At 37.2% G+C, this 18,566-nt stretch overlaps 1 protein-coding gene and 1 pseudogene across 1 annotated transcript; both read left to right on the plus strand.

Moving 5' to 3' along the window:
• The first annotated feature begins 1,100 nt into the window (after window positions 1-1,100).
• On the plus strand, window positions 1,101-4,567 carry LOC138309623 (uncharacterized; annotated as a pseudogene).
• Window positions 4,568-9,655: 5,088 nt separating this feature from the next.
• Window positions 9,656-18,435, plus strand: LOC138309624 (monocarboxylate transporter 14-like). Its single transcript, XM_069250846.1, has 5 exons — window positions 9,656-9,798; window positions 10,789-11,009; window positions 11,848-11,991; window positions 15,662-16,540; window positions 17,340-18,435. The coding sequence occupies exons 1-5, from the start codon at window positions 9,656-9,658 to the stop codon at window positions 17,558-17,560; spliced, it is 1,608 nt and encodes a 535-aa protein (XP_069106947.1). The 3' UTR covers window positions 17,561-18,435.
• The last annotated feature ends 131 nt before the right edge of the window (window positions 18,436-18,566 follow it).

The raw sequence follows: 18,566 nt of genomic DNA on the forward strand, positions 1-18,566 counted from the left end.
ATCCAATATTTAAAATAATAATTGTTGTCCATTACATAAAATACGATTTAAACAAACTTAAAGATGCTCCACCGCCGACAGACCAAAAATGATATTCATCATTTGAACAATAATTGGTGTTTAATTGTGTAAATAATAGTCTAATTAACACAAAAAATAATATAAAACAATTTATTTTGCCTTTGGAACATGCGCATTCAGTAGTTAATTTCATATAGGATATAGTGGTAAGGATTTTTTTCGGGATGCAGTTAATTATTTTTCATAGTTTTAACTTGAAGTAAAATTAGAAGCTCAAACTTTTCATTGGTGGTAATGGTGTAAAGTAAGTAACTTTTGTAACTGAAGAAAAATACTAAATCGTCTGCTCCTGTTTTCAATAGTGAAAAAATACCATTTGTCAGCGGTGGAGCATCTTTAATATATACAAAATAAATACTCGAGGCAGAAATGTTTGGTTACAGGTATAATTTGTCATGTGTAGTACGTTTAATTTGTCATGCGGCAGTATTTCATGTCGACCGCCGTCATTTAACATCAACAATTTGCGCATGACCAAAGACATTACAATAATGCAAATGCCCGGTCAAAATTTCCGGATTTACAACATTTTTTCGGGAGTTAACTCCCTTTTACCATTGAATCGCTCATAACTGAAACTTCACACTAAAACTATCAAAGATATCTTTATAACATGATACACTGAAGAAATGCATAACTGAAATGAAAATGTGAACAATATCAGTCTGAATTTGAGTGTTTTGAGTGCTGAGAAAAATGCATATTTTACAATCAGTTGCAGTTTATATTTATTTATGAAGGTGTAAACATATCAAGATTGATACATCTTTACTTTTACACATGCAAATACCTGATTAAAAGTATTAAATCTTTTGTTGCGAAAATAGCCGTTTTTATGTGTTTTATTCAAGCTGAGTATCATGAATTGCAGGTAATTATACAAGATATGAAAAAAGAAGAATTAGAAAAGGCACTGAAATGCATACCAAGGTCTCGAGGTGTAAGAAAGGCAGCCGCCATTTACGGTATTGCACCAACAACATCATGCAACACAAGAATTGAAGGGACATCCTGTCCGCATGATAACAAAAAATGAAGAAATGGCACTTGTTTCATATATCAAATATTTTCAGGTATGACTGTGAACAAATGATACCGGTATGTTTATTATTCAATATTGAAACACAGATATGAAAAAATTATAATTAATATTATATCTTACGCAAAACCATTCTTTTTCTGTTTTCTTCTGAATCACAATATTGTTCTTCCCTTTTCAAATTATGTAATTTAGCTTGAAAGCTGAACTTATTTGTCCAGTGACTAATCTCTAGAGTGAAGCCTTTTTCATAATGTATCACTAAGGTCAAATGTCTTGCTTTTTCATGCTGGTTTTTAGCTCACCTGGCCCGAAGGGCTGGTGAGCTTGTGTCATGGCGCGGCGTCCGTCGTCCGTCCGTCAACATTTCCTTTAAATCGCTACTAGTCATAGAGTTCTGCATGGAGTGTAACCAAATTTGGCAACAAACATCCGTGGGGGAGGGCGAACAGAATTTGTATAAATTTTGGCTCTGACTCTCCTGGGGCAGGAGGGGCGGGGCCCAATAGGGGAAATAGAGGTAAATCCTTTAAATCGCTACTTGTCCTAGAGTTCTGCATGGATTGTAACCAAATTTGGCCACAAACATACTTGGGTGAGGGGAAACAGAACTTGTATAAATTTTGGCTCTGACACCCCTGGGGCAGGAGGGGCGGGGCCCAATAGGGGAAATAGAGGTAAATCCTTTAAACCGCTACCAGTCATAGAGTTCTACATGAATTGTAACCAAATTTGGCCACAAAGATCCATTTTGGAAGGGGAACAGAACTTGTATAAATTTTGGCTCTGACCCCCTGGGGGCAGGAGGGGCGGGGCCCAATAGGGGAAATAGAGGTAAATTCTTTAAATCGCTACTAGTCATAGAGTTCTGCATGGATTGTAACCAAATTTGGCCACAAACATCCTTGGGGGACGGCGAACAGAACTTGTATACATTTTGGCTCTGACCCCCTGGGGGCAGGAGGGGCGGGGCCAAATAGGGGAAATAGAGGTAAATCATTTAAATCGCTACTAGTCATAGAGTTCTAAATGGAATGTAACCAAATTTGGCCACAAACATCCTTGGGGGAAGGGGAACAGAACTTGTATAAATTTTGGCTCTGATCCCCCGGGGGCAGGAGGGGCGGGGCCCAATAGGGGAAATAGAGGTAAATCCTTTAAATCGCTACTAGTCATATAGTTCTGCATGGATTGTAACCAAATTTGGCCACAAACATCCTTTTTGGAAGGGGAACAGAACTTGTATAAATTTTGGCTCTGACACCCCGGGGGCAGGAGAGGTGGGGCCCAATAGAGGAAATAGAGGTAAATCCTTTAAATCGCTACTAGTCATTAGTTCTGCATGGAATGTTACCAAATTTGGCCACAAACATCCTTTTTAGAAGGGGAACAGAACTTGTATAAATTTTGGTTCTGACCCCCTGGGGGCAGGAGGGGCGGGGCCCAATAGGGGAAATAGAGGTAAATCCTTTAAATCGCTACTAGTCATAGAGTTCTACATGGATTGTAACCTAATTTGGCCACAAACATCCTTTGGGGAAGGGGAACAGAACTTGTATAAATTTTGGCTCTGACACCCCAGGGGCAGGAGAGGTGGGGACAATAGAGGCAATAGAGGTAAATCCTTTAAATCGTTACTAGTCATTAGTTCTGCATGGAATGTTACCAAATTTGTCCACAAACATCCTTTTTGGAAGGGGAACAGAACTTGTATAAATTTTGGCTCTGGCACCCCGGGGGCAGGACGGGTGGGGCCCAATAGGGGAAATAGAGGTAAATCCTATAAATCACTACTTGCCCTAGAGTTTTGCTTGGATTGTGACCAAATTTGGCCATAAACATCCTTTGGGGAAGGGGAACAGAACTTGTATAAATTTTGGCTCTGACCCCCTGGGGGCAGGAGGGGTGGGGCCCAATAGGGGATTTAGAGGTTAATATTAAAATTCCTTCAGAAAAGAAACATGCAATGAACCTGTATTCAGAACATTACTTGGCATTATAAACCTGGTGAGCGATACAGGCCCTCTGGGCCTCTTGTTTCATTAACTATTCAAAAAGAAATCACAGTTTTCTTGAAAGACAGCTACTATAACATTGGTAAACTAATATTCACAGAAACACTCAATGCCTCCGACTTCCAAAATGATAAAAAAACATTTGTCAGGGGCATAGTTAAAAAAAGTGGAAAGCCATCAACCATCGGAGAAAATGGACCCAGTAACAAGTGGTTTAGGAGTTTTATATCACGTCATCCTGATTTAGAGATGAGGAAGCCACAGTCCATAGACGGGGGTCGGGTTCGAATAGGGAACGTCAATGTGATGAGACAACATTTTGAACTCCTGCAAAGTACTATGGAAAAACATGGTGAGCTATCATCTAAACACAAGAAGGTAAATGCTAATTTATTCAAACAAACATAAATGAATAATGTTTAAACATACAATAATATATCAACCAAAACAATGTGAATCAAGAAAGTCTGAATGAATGTAGAATGAAGAAAGAGACAGAGTATTCAGTAGCAACAGATTGTTAAAATTTAACATATGTACATGTGTATACAGCGTAATAAATTCATTTCATTCAGGACTTCTCAATGGGCCTGATCAAGTGTTTAACTTCGATGAAACCAGATTTGGCAGGGACATTACAGCCCAAGACAAAGTCTGCACTGCAAATGGCAACACTCTAACAAAGACAACCCTAATGTCAACACATACAACAGCAGCAGTCTGTGTGTCTGCCAGTAGCCAAGTCCTGCCCACATTTCTTATCTACGAAAAGTCATTTCCGAGTGGAGCATACAGGGATAATAGGTTCTGTAACAAAATATAAAATACAATGGGGTCAAACATAAAATGTATGACACCTCTTTTGAAAGAATTGTTTTAAGAGCAGATAACTGCATTACATAATGAAAAGGATAGCATTGTATAGAAATATTTTCATCAAACTGACCTTACATATACATTTTCAATATACAAATTCAAATCAAATGCACAAGAATATAAAACATCTATAGGGTAAATTAACTATAAAAGTATGGTCAACGTCAAATTATAAAAAAAAAAGATTTCATTATTAAGAATATATTTCTTTCATATGCTTACAGGAATACCTGGAAACTGGCTTTTTGCCACCTCCCCTAATGGCTACATTGACTCTGAACTGTTTATGAAATGGTTTGAACAGATCTTCCTTGTTCATGCTTCAAGGGCTCGGCCATTACTTCTGACCATGGACAACCATGAGTCGCATTTATCTGTTGACCGCATAAAATTTAATAGGGCAAACCATTTGGAGCTCTTGTGCCTGCCACCGCACACGACCCACATCTTGCAGCCACTTGATGTGGGTCTCTTCCGACCAATCAAAAAGGCAGTCTGTGACTTTGCAGGGAGTCGGAGGTATGCCAACTCATCCCTGGAGATAGGAAACAAATAGGTAAAAAAATATGAAATTGATGTTTAGTTTTCTTGAAATATTAGAATGTCAATATTCAGATTAAATGTATTTACTTTTTTTCTGCCCCGAGGGTAGGGCGTTAGAATTGTACCTGGGGCAAACACTCAACTGAGCACTCAATGCAACGCCCTACCTGCAGGGCAACTCGCCCAAGGAAATCGGTGGTTGAGATCGAGACATGCGAACTACAGTTTCTTTTTTTGTGCACATGTAACTTAAGTAATTTAAAGCTGACAATGCAAGTTAAAAAAAATATACATTTGAGATTAAAACAAAATGATGAAGTTTTTTTTCAAAATTCGTTACTGAGACAGCCCCTTGTGTTTCTAAGGATGGGCAGATGCCATTTTGTTTGAACTCTGCTTGGATACAAGACGCCTACCGACCCCTATGTAAAGCGCGTGAATCGACACACGTGCGCTCAGTCATGTAATAAACACAGCTGTCCAATGTGTATCACCTACTAACACAAAAACTGTAAATATGTGTAGGGCTTGTTTTAGCCAGCAAACATGTCAACTCCTCTAAGCTGTCGTTTAGATGTTTTACAAATTGAACTTTCCACACAAATGAATAGAAATCCTAATAATATTCCGTCCACATATCTCCGAGTATACTATCGTACCCGATGTCATCGACTGGCTACGTGCACGTCACCACCAGTCCCGAAACAAGTAGTATCCAAGCAGAGTTAAAACAAAATGGCGACTTCCCGTCTTTAGAAACGCAAAGGGTTGTCTCAGAAACGAGTTTTGAAAAAACAATGACTTTTTTATCTCAAATGTATACTTTTTAACTTGCATTGTCAACTTGAAGTCCGATCACACTTTAGTCTACGGTCAGTATAGTTCGAGCTCGCCGTACTCCGAATTTTAATTTCACAGAGTTATCTGAACTTGCGAGTAGGCATTGATTGTGACGTCACGCGTTTGCGATCGTAACGCTATACGTTTCGAAGAAAACAACGTGAATTGCGCCCACAAAATAATGACGTAACAATCGATACCTATCCACAAGGGAGCTAACCCTATAATATGCAAAGACGAAATATCTCCAGGAGGTGCAATCTGCAAATAATAAATTCACATTATTAGTTTTGTTATCGTATATAAATAAAAGAGGGCTATGAATATAACCCTAAGTCATGCCGGCCAATATTCGATTTTGTGCCAATTCCTGCCATGGGCATTTGCATGCTTAAAAGATATATAATATAAGTTTGGCAAGTCGGCCACGTGGCCTACGGTACCCCACTTCACTAGCACATTAATTCCAAATAATATGATACAAAATATACACAACCGTATTTCGGTAATATTTATCTTACATTTAACGTATGTAAGGTATACACGTTCACTATTATATATCAATTTTATTATTAAAGATGTTCAATCATACGATATTAATTTAAATATCTCTTGATTTAATAAGAACACAATTATTGCATTAGTTAAAGACGCTCCACTGCCGACAGAGTGAAAACGATGTTCATCATTTTAACCATAATTTGTGTTTAACTGTGAATACATATGTCTAATTAAAACAAAATGTAATATAAAATAATTGGTTTTGGTAAATGTGCAATCAGTAGTGTATTCAATATAGGTCATAGTGTCACGGATTTTTTTCGGGACGCAATTTCTTGAAAAAAATTAGAAGCTCAAACTTTTCAATGGTGGTAATGGTGTAAAGTGTCTAACTTTTGTAACTGAAGAAAAATACTAAATCGTCCGCTCCTATTTTTAATACCGTTTGTCAGCGTCGGAGCATATATAAGAACAAATGGCCAACAATATTCAGCATCCAAATTACATCAAATTGAATCATTCGCTATGTGGAATTAAAGTCATAAAGTAATATCTATTAGACTTAACGGGCTTTACAACGCATTAGAAGTTGGAAAAAAATATACATGAACAGTGTCTCTACTATACGTGTAGATGTAGATACATTTAATTTTAATACGATTTTGAATTCGTAATTAAGACAATACAGAACATACCCTCGACTGATGAACTACATATACATGTATATTGAAGACAATGTTGATATGAGCTTACATAATTTTCAAATTTCCCACAAACATGATCCGAAACATATATTAGATGTCACAAGGGTAACCGTATCCAACATGGTACAAAAAATCGGAGAAATCGTATTGTCTGTCATAGAATAGACGGGTTAACCGCTGAAGATCGTGTCTTGTAACAATAACAATACAATTTGAAGCGTAAGTCATATGCACAGTAATATCCACATTATAATACATTTGGACTAGGCTAATACAGGTGCTTTCTCATTGTCGTTTTCAAATTAAGTCCAGATATAGATACCACAACAGATTAAAATAAAATGAATGATTTAGAATGGGAAATACATATACATATGAAAAACATTGCTATATTCGATCTGTTATTAGTTAATTTATTTTTTTTTATATGCAAGCGTGACATCGTCATATCTTTATTCTGTAGGATACCAGATGTAAGTTAACTGGTAAATTGAAAACGGAGAGATATACGTATTACTTCATATTAACATTAATATTCAAAAATTATGACTAATATAAACTATTTCATATTAAGAAAATAACTGTTCGTTTGAGTAGGTATTGATTCTGAAGTCATGTTTGTGTGTTCGTAACGTTATTTCTTATCTCAGAAAACTATGTGTATTTCGCTCACAAAATACTGACGTCATGAATACTTGAACGGAAGGGAGCTAACACTGTACTAATATCGACATATTCTGCAATGTAAGCGGGTGTTCACATGATAGGGACCCATGGTTTATATTAAGCACAGTTGAGATCAATTATCGCGGCCTTCACGTCAGTAGCAGGTAAGACAGGGTTAGAATCGTCAACATTTAACTTAGGACTAAAACAATCATTGATAGGACAATGAAAATAACCAATCATCTTGAACAAGGTGTTTAAAAAGTGATTAGTCTAATAACAGCCTATCGACAATTTGTAAATCAATATCAAATTTCTAACATAACTGAGGTACTCCGTTGTTTCATACCTGCCAACTATAGAGAGACGATATAAGATGGATGGTAAATGAAAAGTTCACTTACAATGTGATAAAGCTAATTACTTTTTTGAACAGCCAGTAGAATGGCAAAATAAGTCTAAGCATCAACCTTAATTAATTCGTATGTACATATATGTATGCTATTAAATGACACATGGATGTTGTTTAAAATTAGCACATATACTTATATACCCATAAACAGACTCGATAAATATTGATGATACATATGTATCTATAGTAGTTTTGTGATATAGATTTAACATTTTGATGAATTCTGAAGAAGCAGATTGCTACTACTGTGGTTAAGTCATTGTGGCACAGCCAGGTGGCTTAGGCTTGATTTTATTGTGTACTGTATATACACTTCTCCGCAAGATTTGTTTGTTTGTTTGATCAAATTTAAATAATATACAATATAAAGCTAGTAAATTGATAATCCAAAATAAAAGGCCAAAATAAAAGAAATAATTACTATGGAATACATATTCAGCCACTATAGCGCCTTCTTCAGTCCAAACTAATATGATAGAATGATTAAATTTATTCACTATTAACAGTCAGTGGCATGTAAGGACGGCACATGATATAGGTTTTCTCAAACTCTTCTATTGATAAATCGTGTTCAGGTTTTACAAGTAAATTTATACGAGAATTATTATCTTAAATATGAATCATTACCTTATTTGTTTCGATTCGCCCGTTGTCAAAATAGTATGACCGGGTGAGTATTTGCTTGGTGTCTTCGGCGGCATGCTTCTATGATACAGTACTTTAAACAGGATAACGGTTTCACCATAGAAGCAGACATGACACGAATATACCGTTAATTCCCAAAACACGCACCACTCACTCAGATATGTTAGGCTGTCTTTACAAGACCCTGGCTGTTTATAGGACGTTAATTAATCTATCAAACTAACAATTTTGTTCTGGGTTCCCAGTAAAAAATGTTACACTGCACATGATTCTTATTTCAATTGGTTAAAAAAACAGAGATAGACGAATTCGTATTTTAAACCTTTATGGAAATGAGGTACTGATTGCGCAGACAACATATATGTATATAAACAAAAAATTCTATTATCTCTTCATGATATATATTTTCAAACGATTAAACATCAAAATTTGTCCTAATGTTAATGACTGTCGGCAGTGGAGCATCTGTACGAATTATCCCGTCTCCTCTGTAAAATATGTAAATTTTTACGCTGGAACGGACCAAAGGCACGCATTTTACAAGTAAGATATTTAAAGGAATAATGAACATCTAAATATAAACATGATTTACATATGAAAGACCATGCGCATTAATATGAAATGGTAATTGTGGGACTAATGTTCTGGGTTGAGAAGGTCAGAAATGAGGATAAGTTTATTGTTCATCATTAGCAGTATTCTTGTTGTTATGTTAGAATATGCCTCACCACCGACGGAACATATTATGTTTATCAATTAGCAAACAATCAATATTTAATTGTGTGTATATAAATGTGTGTTATTGATTTGTTTGTTTGTTTGTTTGATTAATTAACGTCCTACTAACAGCTATGGTCATGTAAGGGCGGTCTCCCATGTATGCGGCGTGTTGCTTGTATGTTGTGCGAGGTGCGTGTTTTGGGAGACTGCGGTATATTCATGTTGTGTCTTCTTGTATAGTGGAACTCTTGCCAACATACAAATAAAATACTATATAGTGTATAGTGTCATGGACATTTTCGGGACACAATTAATTAAAATACTTTTTACTATATATATTGAAGTAAAATAAGAAGCTCAAACTTTTAAATGACCGTAATAGTGTACAGTAAATAACGTTTGTCACTGTTGAAACATGCTAATTCATCCGCTCCTGTTTTAGTTGATAAACATGACCATTCGTCGGCGGGGTAGCATACAATGTAAATACAATGTAATACGATTTTTAATACTGAATGACATTGATTAAACCAAAAACAGGTATATTGTGCAATATGAAAATACTACTTTCAGGACAGTCGACATTATTGCAGACCTCAATTTGCAGGTAGAAATGGATGATTCTGCTGGAAAACGGGATATACAAGGTTCCAATCGAAATGAATTAGGAGGATTATCTAACAAACCGAAGGATACAAATATATTTCCTACTGGAACATACCGCAAAATCAGTGAAACAACTTCAATATCAGACAGGTATATAAATTCGTTATAACCTTTTTTAAATTGGTTTAGACGTGCTTGTTATAGTTTTACGGCCTATCGACAGATAATATCATTTAGGGCCGAACTATAATGCGGTCAAGTTTGATAAAATATTTAAGATAAAATGTACAATATTGAAGTGAAAACCTATAATTATAGTTTTCAGGAACATTTAAAACGTTGTAAGTGACGTCATGTTTTACCAAATCAGTTCGTAATAGATGCATTTCACTGTGTACATGTTCTGTGATTAGTTACATCAGTTGTTCGTCTTCGATTTCTTCGGGCGAGGACATTGCAAAATTTGATTGAAAAAATATATCTTGTGTTATTGATATGTAGTCAAATATTTGTATTTCAAATTTCCCTTAGGATTGAAATTATAGGTGTCGTAATTTTAATACTGTCGAATCAAGAAGAAGAGCTTCTAATATGTTATTCAAGATTAAAAGCTACCATTATTTTGAATGAGAACAGCTTTACCTACAATGCATAGTTTTAATTTTGATATGTATAAATAAGAGCTTAACTGAATATTTGCAGCGCTGTCAAAACTCATTCCGTCTACAGTGAAATCAGTACAAACGGTCAGGCTAGGATCAAACCCATGGTCTTCAAGTCCATTTTATATTTTGTTATTAGTTATTGTACAGTGATTACTGCAAGTTAAGTTTAGTCTAAACATACATTAGGTATAAAACAGATTTCACTGCATATATTTTGTGTTGTAGCTAATGTTGATAAGGCATCAACCACAAAGCTTAAATCATTAAGGCTAATGATGTTAAATAAATTACTGAAGAAATAGCAACATGTCAGAATTTTCGTCTAGCTATGGCACATATAACTTTAAGAAACGTGGTTTATTGAATTAATTATTTCTACGTTTTTGCGATAAAGTTAAGCCACACCTTAGAAAAACCAATCGTATATTCCAGACAGACTATAACATAATTGTTATAATCACACATTCTGTTACAGTGTCAGTCAGCAATTAAATAATACAACGAATGGCAAATCATCAGACGTCAAACACCGGAAGTGGATTGTCCTAATATCTTCTTTCATGATTCTTTTTATTTGTGCGGGACTTCCATTTAATATGGCTGTGCTAAATATAGCATTCTTGGAGGAGTTTGGGAAAAGTAAGGCGGAAACTGCGCTTGTGCAATCTGTGTCAACAGGGATGTTCTTTATCGCTGGTACGTACGTAGCGTTTAACAGTTATCAATAACGCCATATATGTTGTCCACTCGCCTTGCTAGGTTAAAGGGAAGTGGTATAACTACTACACCCGTGGTTGGTTTGGTTGGTTATATTTAAGTCCTTTTAACAATCAGGGTCATGTAAGGACGGTCTCCGTGGCTGTGGTGTGATGTAAGGACGGCCTCTGTGGCTGTGTGGTGCCATGTGGCGTGTCGTGTGTGTCAAGGACGGCCTCCGTGGCTGTGGTGTCATGTCATAAGGACGGCCTCCGTGGCTGTAAGGACCCCCGTGGCTGTGTGTCATGTAAGGACGGCCTCCGTGGCTGTGTGTGTGTCATGTGTCATATAAGGACGGCCTCCGTGGCTGTGGTGTCATGTAAGGACGGCCTCCGTGGCTGTTGTGTCATGTAAGGACGGCCTCCGTGGCTGTTGTGTCATGTAAGGACGGCCTCCGTGGCTGTTGTGTCATGTAAGGACGGCCTCCTTGGCTGTGGTATCTTGCATGTGTGGAGTGCCGTATACATCATTGTAGCATAATTAATTAGAATTGATTTGTCCCGTTTTTGGTCAAAAACTTATTTGATTTTCCCGCTATAATCACCACCTGTACGCTATTGGTCGTTATTTGTAATGACCAATGGTTTGTTTGTTTGATTAATGTCCTATTAACAGCCAGTCATGTATGCCTCCCAAGCATGCGTGAATAAAGTGTGTGCTGCATATTTTTGGAGACTACGGTATATTCCTAATGTGTCTCACCAATTGATTGTTTGCTACTTGTTGCGAGTTGTTTGGACTGTATTTTGTGTCTGCTTGATTCCGATTTTTACCACAGGTTTTCCTATGGGAACTGCTGTCAGTATTTACGGGACACGAAAGGTCGGGATCTGTGGTGGATTTCTAGCATTTGTGGGAACCCTGTTGTCCTTCTTCATGCCTAATTTGCATTATCTCATCGTGACTTTAGGATTTACAACAGGTAAACTCTTTCCACAGCATATTGTAACACTAGTAGTTATAGTTTTCGTCCACAAAACAATGACACTAAATCGTAGAGTTCTCTTTGCCGTGAAGACGGTTTTCCCCCGACTATCTTCGGACGAGCTTGTGTTACTCGTTGCAAAAAATGATTTCATACACATTTATATATATTCGCTTCAATCAGAATTAATAAGGCATGCGTTGCCGATTGGCAGTTCTCAGCCCAAAGTGACAAATATCCGAACTAACTACCCAACATTACCTCGATGTAGATAATAAATGTGTAATGGGATTAGACTAGGTCGATCATCGGTGACCATGTGCGTGATTTGGGAGATTGAAGTATGTTCATGCTATTTTTTGCAATAGTGGATATCATTGAAGTATGCCGTATTTGGAAACTAAATAGGTATGTGCTTATTCTGCGGTAATGTAGTTTTATGGGTTTTTTTTGGAATTGTATTACCAAAACAAAGCCTGCCATCAAACATCTCACTAGTACAAACAGTTGCAACAGAAAAGAGGGGAGGATCTTCCTAAATGCCATGCATCGGATTCTCTTCTCACAGTGGAACATATTTTAGTGCACTGTATTGATTTTAAACACATAGGAGATAAGTATTACGATGTCTCCGACATATACACGTTGTTCCGTGTAGTGAAACATAATCGTATTTTCAATTATATCTATGAGAATGGCATTTTAAACAAAATATGAACGTTTTCTCATCTTGCAAACACAACATTTCATCGTTACATCAACATTGTACATGAATTGTGTTTTAGCTAAAACTATTTATCCCATGCAACTCTTTTATAAAATCATGGATGGAAAGGTCTTAAGGTTCTTTCCAAAAATTGTGAATTATATGACCCTTGGGTGTCACGTTTCCCCCTGGGGAGGGGGTCAATTTTACTTTATATTAGTTTACATAGGAAAAACACATTTTTGAGCATTATTTGGTCATTTGTATCCATTTGTATAGGAAATGAGTCAAATGTTGTAGTAATTTTCAGTATGAAATGGCCATTGAATCTTAACAATTTTTCCACGACTGACCCTCGGGGACCTGAGAATGGGGTCAAAAAGGGGTCCAGCTAAAACTTCGAAAATCTTCTTCTGAAATTCCAGAAATGGTAAAATCAAATAATCTTCATAGATGGAAAGGTCTTCAGGTTCTTAACACAAATTGTGAATTATAATACCCTGGCGTCTCACAATTTCCCCCGGGTTTACTATAGTTTATATTGGAAAAACATATGTATGACCATTATTTGATCAATTTTCATATGAAATGAGTCAATTTTTTCTAGAATTATGAGCCTGAGATAGTATTTTAACATCATATTCATGTTAGTTCTGGCCAATCCCCAGAGGGCGGGGCCAAAATGGGTCAAAATGGCTATAATTTCAATAGTCTTCCTTTGAATTCACAGCTTTGATGGAACCAAATCCTCTTCATAGATTGAAAGGTCAAATATAGGAAAATCACATTTATGAGCATTATTTGCTCAATTTTCATAGGAAATGAGTCAAACTTGGTTAGAATTATTACCCTGAGATATAGCATTTTCACATATCCATATCGATCCCCAGGGAGCAGAAGGGCAGGGCTAATTGCGGCCAAAAAGACTAGAATTTCAAACAAGGGCCCAATGGGCTAAAATCGCTCACCTTCTATCTGGTAATCATGCATGGCAATAGGAAAGTGAATAAGAATTTATATCATCCTCAAGCACATTAGAGGTCCATTTGGTTATTAAGAAGTCGTTCAAAGACTTGAGCCTTTATGACTCTGTGACCTTAAGTCAAGGTCACTAATTTGAACAAACTGTGTAGCCCTTCATTCAAGCATGTAACAGGCCTAATATCAGGTCTCTAGGCATCTTTATTGTTAAAAAGTAGTTATGTAAATATCTTTGCCTATTTGGCCCTTGTGTCTTGAATGAAGGTGAAGGTCATTCATTTGAAGAAACTTGGTAGCCCTTGATCCAAGCATGACCCAGACCCAATATCAAGTCCCTATGCCTTAGAAGAAGTTAAAGATTTAGGCCTCTTTGACCTCTGTGAACTTGAATGAAGGTCAAGGTAATTCATTTGAACAAACTTAATAGCCCTTCACCCTAGCATGTAACATGCCTTAAATGTCAGGTCCCTTGTCCTCTCGGTTAGAATTGCATCTGCTGCCCCTATTGCATGATCGTAAAAGGCGACTAAATTTAGGATCTTATATTTTCTCTTTCTAATTGACTTTATCTTTCCTAATGCCTCCCTTGGCACTGTCTCACTTTTGGCCTTGAGTTTAGCGTGCGCCCCTAGGAGGAAATCTCTGGGTTATGTCCCCTGGTCGAGACACACCAAAGTCTATAATAGTGGTAGTTTCTGCTCCTGCTTAGCGCTCAGCAATCAGAGGGACGACTGGTTCTCCCGTTGTCAGTATAATGTGACTGGGTTGGGTGTGTTGCTTGGTGTTTTCGGCGGCATGCTTCAGTGATATAACACATACAAAAAGGGCAATAGTTCCACTATACAAGAAGACAAGACACAAAAGGAATATACTGCAGTCTCCCAAAACACGCACCTCGCACTTCATACACACAATACACAGCATACATACGGGAGGCCGTCCTTACATGACCCTGGCTCTTGACAGGACGATAATTGAATCAAACAAACAATTAAAATGAAGTCTTTTAAATATTTCAGCCTATTTGACTCCTGTGACCTTGAATGAAGGTCAAGTTTATTCATTTGAATAAACTTGGTAGTCCATTATCATAGCATGTCACATGCCAAATATCAGGTCTCTCGGCCTCTTGGTTATGAAGCAGAAGTCTTAAAAAGGTATTTCAGCCTATTTGACCCCTGTGACCTTGAATGAAAGTCAAGGTCATTCTTTTTAACAAACTTTGTAGCGCTTCATCCCAGCATGTCGCCGTCCCAATTTCAGGTCTCTATGCCTCTTGGTTATTAAGAAGTCTGTTAAAGATTTTCACTTACTTCACCCCTGTGACCTTGAATGAAGGTGAAGGTCATTCATTTGAACAACCTTTGTAGCCCAGTACCCCAGCTATAAGTCAAATTTGAGGACTCTAGGTCTACAAGTTTTAGAGAAAAAAGTTGTTTCAATGGAAAAGTTGTTGCCAGACCGACGGACGATGGACGCTGCACAACAGCAAAAGCTCACTTGCCATTCAGGCAGGTGAGCTAAAATTTTATTTGAATTCAGATTTGACGGGAACCAAATACTCTTGATAGATTAAAATGTTAAATTTATAAATTGCTGACTGACTTCAAGGGCCTCATGAGCCAATATATAGTGTTAACATGTCTTTGTTTCATTCTGTATCCGAACTCAGGTGACCGCTTAGGCCCATGGGCCTCTTGTTCGATTATATATTATTTTGCGCCATCGTTATTATGGACAATATTAATGATTTGTTTTAATTCTTACACCTCGCACTTTACACACGCTACACACTGCATACATGAGAGACAGCCCTGACATGACCTTGGCTGTTAATATAACATTAAAATAATCAGATAAACAATCCTTATTTTATTCTAAATTTGTTACTTTTATGTTCTATAGAATTTGAAAAAAAGTCACTCATGTTAGGAATATAAAAAAATGTTTTAAAGCCTTTCGCTACTTTTTGTACACCAGGTATAGGTTTCTCAGCTTGCTACATCTCGGCCTCAACAAGTGTTGGCGAATACTTCGACGGGAAGACAGAGAAACTGTTAGCCTTATCCTTCGCGTCCTTTGGATCTGGATTCGGGTCAATTTCTTTCACCTACCTCCTTGATGTACTGATTAGAGAGTACGGCTGGAGAGGATGCTTGCTTGTAGTATCAGGCATAGTCGCCAATATGATCCCTGGATTTGCAGTTTGTAAACCCCGTAATGTCGGGGTATCGATGAATGATGGTAATAATGGTACGATGCGGTCGTTATTTAAAAGATGCTTCCCGTGTTTTCAACCTAAATATGAAAATAAAAACCGACTATCTGTTGTGTCAACAGTTTCAACAGCAAGCTCTCTGCCTATCACAAGGAAAGACGAGACACTCCTCACAAAGTTGAAAACGTTACGAAATAACAAAATTTACATTTTATTCACGTGTTCAATGGTAATAGCTCTGCCGTCCGTCAATGGAATTCTTGTTTTCCTAGTCAATGCATTACAAACGAAAGGCTTTGATTCCTCATCAGCGGTGTTTCTCTATTTCTTCATGAACCTTATCAGTACGGTGTTCAGAATTGTTCCTGGACTATGTAAAAAGATCCCACATGTAAGCGTCCTTGCAATACCAGTTTTCTTTGTAAGTATTGGTGCCGTTGCGTGTGCTTTACTTCCGGGAGCGAGAACGTATGAGGAACATCTAGTGTTGTTAGGAATGTTAGGAGCAATGCTTGGTGGAACTGTCACACTGTTGTCAGTAACAACCATGAAACTCGTGGGAATGAAAAACTACTCCACTGGACTTGGTGTCTTAATAACGGCCATAGGAATTAGCAACACGTGCGCAGGACCCGTATCAGGTAAGATTCTAACGTTTGATGTTTTACCTTTGTTGTAACATTTTGATCTATCAGAGTTACTTCCCTTCGTCATTTGCCGTCAGGAATGAGGAAATGAATAAAATACTAGTGAAATGAATGGAAGGGAAGTATTGCTGATAGATCGGAACGTGTTGTTGAAAAAAATGATAGATTTGCCAGAAAACATGCGCACTCAATAAGACGCTTGCTTTCATGTGCACGTGATGACATTATTTTCAAAATTTGATTATTTCACTTTGCATATGTCACTGTTTAATTCTGCTAAGATAAACTAAAATTAATAACCTCGTTTGCTTAAAGGTAGTTTTGCCATTGATCACTCTTCGTACAAATGTATGACTTGTAGTTTGGCCCTAAATGACATTGGCTGTCGATGGGCCGTAGAACTTAAATAAAACTCAATGTTGTTTACCAAATTTTATTTTGCAATTGGTAATTTCTCCTTCATTGAGATAGTACTAAAATGGACAAAGAGTTCCACTATTTTAAGACAACGGCCTCCTAAACTATACGGTCATTTTATATACACCGCAGCACATTGCACACACGGGCGGCCGCCCTTTAAAGCCATTTTTAATGTTAAACATAATAAACCAAATTTATTTACAATTAATATGTGACCGGGTGGGGTCTGTTCCTTGGTGTCTTCGGCAGCTTGCTTCAGTGATATAGCACTATAAAAAGGGCAACAGTTCCACTAAACAAAAAGACACAACACGAATATACCACAGCCTCCCAAAACACCACTTCGTTATCAATACATTTTTTGTCATTTCAGGTTACATCCGGGACACCACAGGATCTTATACCATGTCATTCTATACTGTGTCCGGATCTCTTGTCGTCGCCATATGTTTTTACGTCGCTGCTGCTGTAACAAGAAAATGTCAAAGAGACGATTCTGAAAACATACAAAAATATTTAGATAGTGGACGGAGGGGCACCAGGAGACGGTCCAGTGTACTGCCATGGAAAGGAAAAGTGGAGTTTATGTTTTAATAAAATGTTGTGCTAGATGGATAATCATTAACTCGAATAAATGAAGAAGTATATATTAATTGTAATTAAGAGATAAATGCTCAAACTATCTGCGTGGATATATTTTTATGGTTATTACAAACAACCCTCTTATCAATATCTTGACAACAACAAAACTTAGATGCGACGTCTCAGAGATGGGTTGCTGCGTTTGGAGAATACAATTTTGATATAAAATACCGAGCAGGGGTAAACAAAGCTGACGCTCCGTGTCGCGTCATCCTGACTTCGAAGTGATTACAAATGACGTCATTCAGGCCATAAGTAAGAGGATTGATATATATTATTCCCTGTGCAGAAAGTCTCTATGTCTTCAACAACGCTGGACGCCATCTATTGAGCCACTTGACGTAAAGGGTGCCTTGGATTCCATTTTTTGCGTCAGGTCAGAAGCATCAGCGTCACGATATACCGAGCCTACATGAACACTCCTACGTGTAAATGAACTTTGACAAGCTGAAACTTAAAAATGATATTCTGTATAGAGACATCATTAAGAATGGAGTTGCTATTCTGCAGCAGGCTGCTACGCGGACATTAGTCTCCACTTCTCCACTATATATTATGGTGCATGATGAGATGGGTCATCAGGGACGGGATCGGACACTTTCTCTCGTTTCATTTCAGATTTTTACTGTTTTAGTAATAATTGTAAAGTGATTTCACATGTATTTTTGTCCATCTAAACATACACCAGGCATAGAAAACAAGAGTAGTACTTTTTGTATAAATTCTGTATTGTATCTAATGTTTAAGAGACATCAAACATGTATGTCTGTCTATTTGAATGATTTTCACAACTGTATTCATCAAACCTGATGGTTTTCAATAGATTAATGAAGAAAAAATATTTTTTAAAAATTCCGAATTACAGCTTTGTTTGTTTGATTAATTAACGTCCTTCTAACAGCTATGGTCATGTAAGGACGGCCTCCCATGTACGCGGTGTGTTGCATGTATGTTACTT

This window comes from Argopecten irradians, chromosome 15 (assembly GCF_041381155.1).
Source record: "Argopecten irradians isolate NY chromosome 15, Ai_NY, whole genome shotgun sequence".
Lineage (NCBI taxonomy): Eukaryota > Metazoa > Mollusca > Bivalvia > Pectinida > Pectinidae > Argopecten > Argopecten irradians.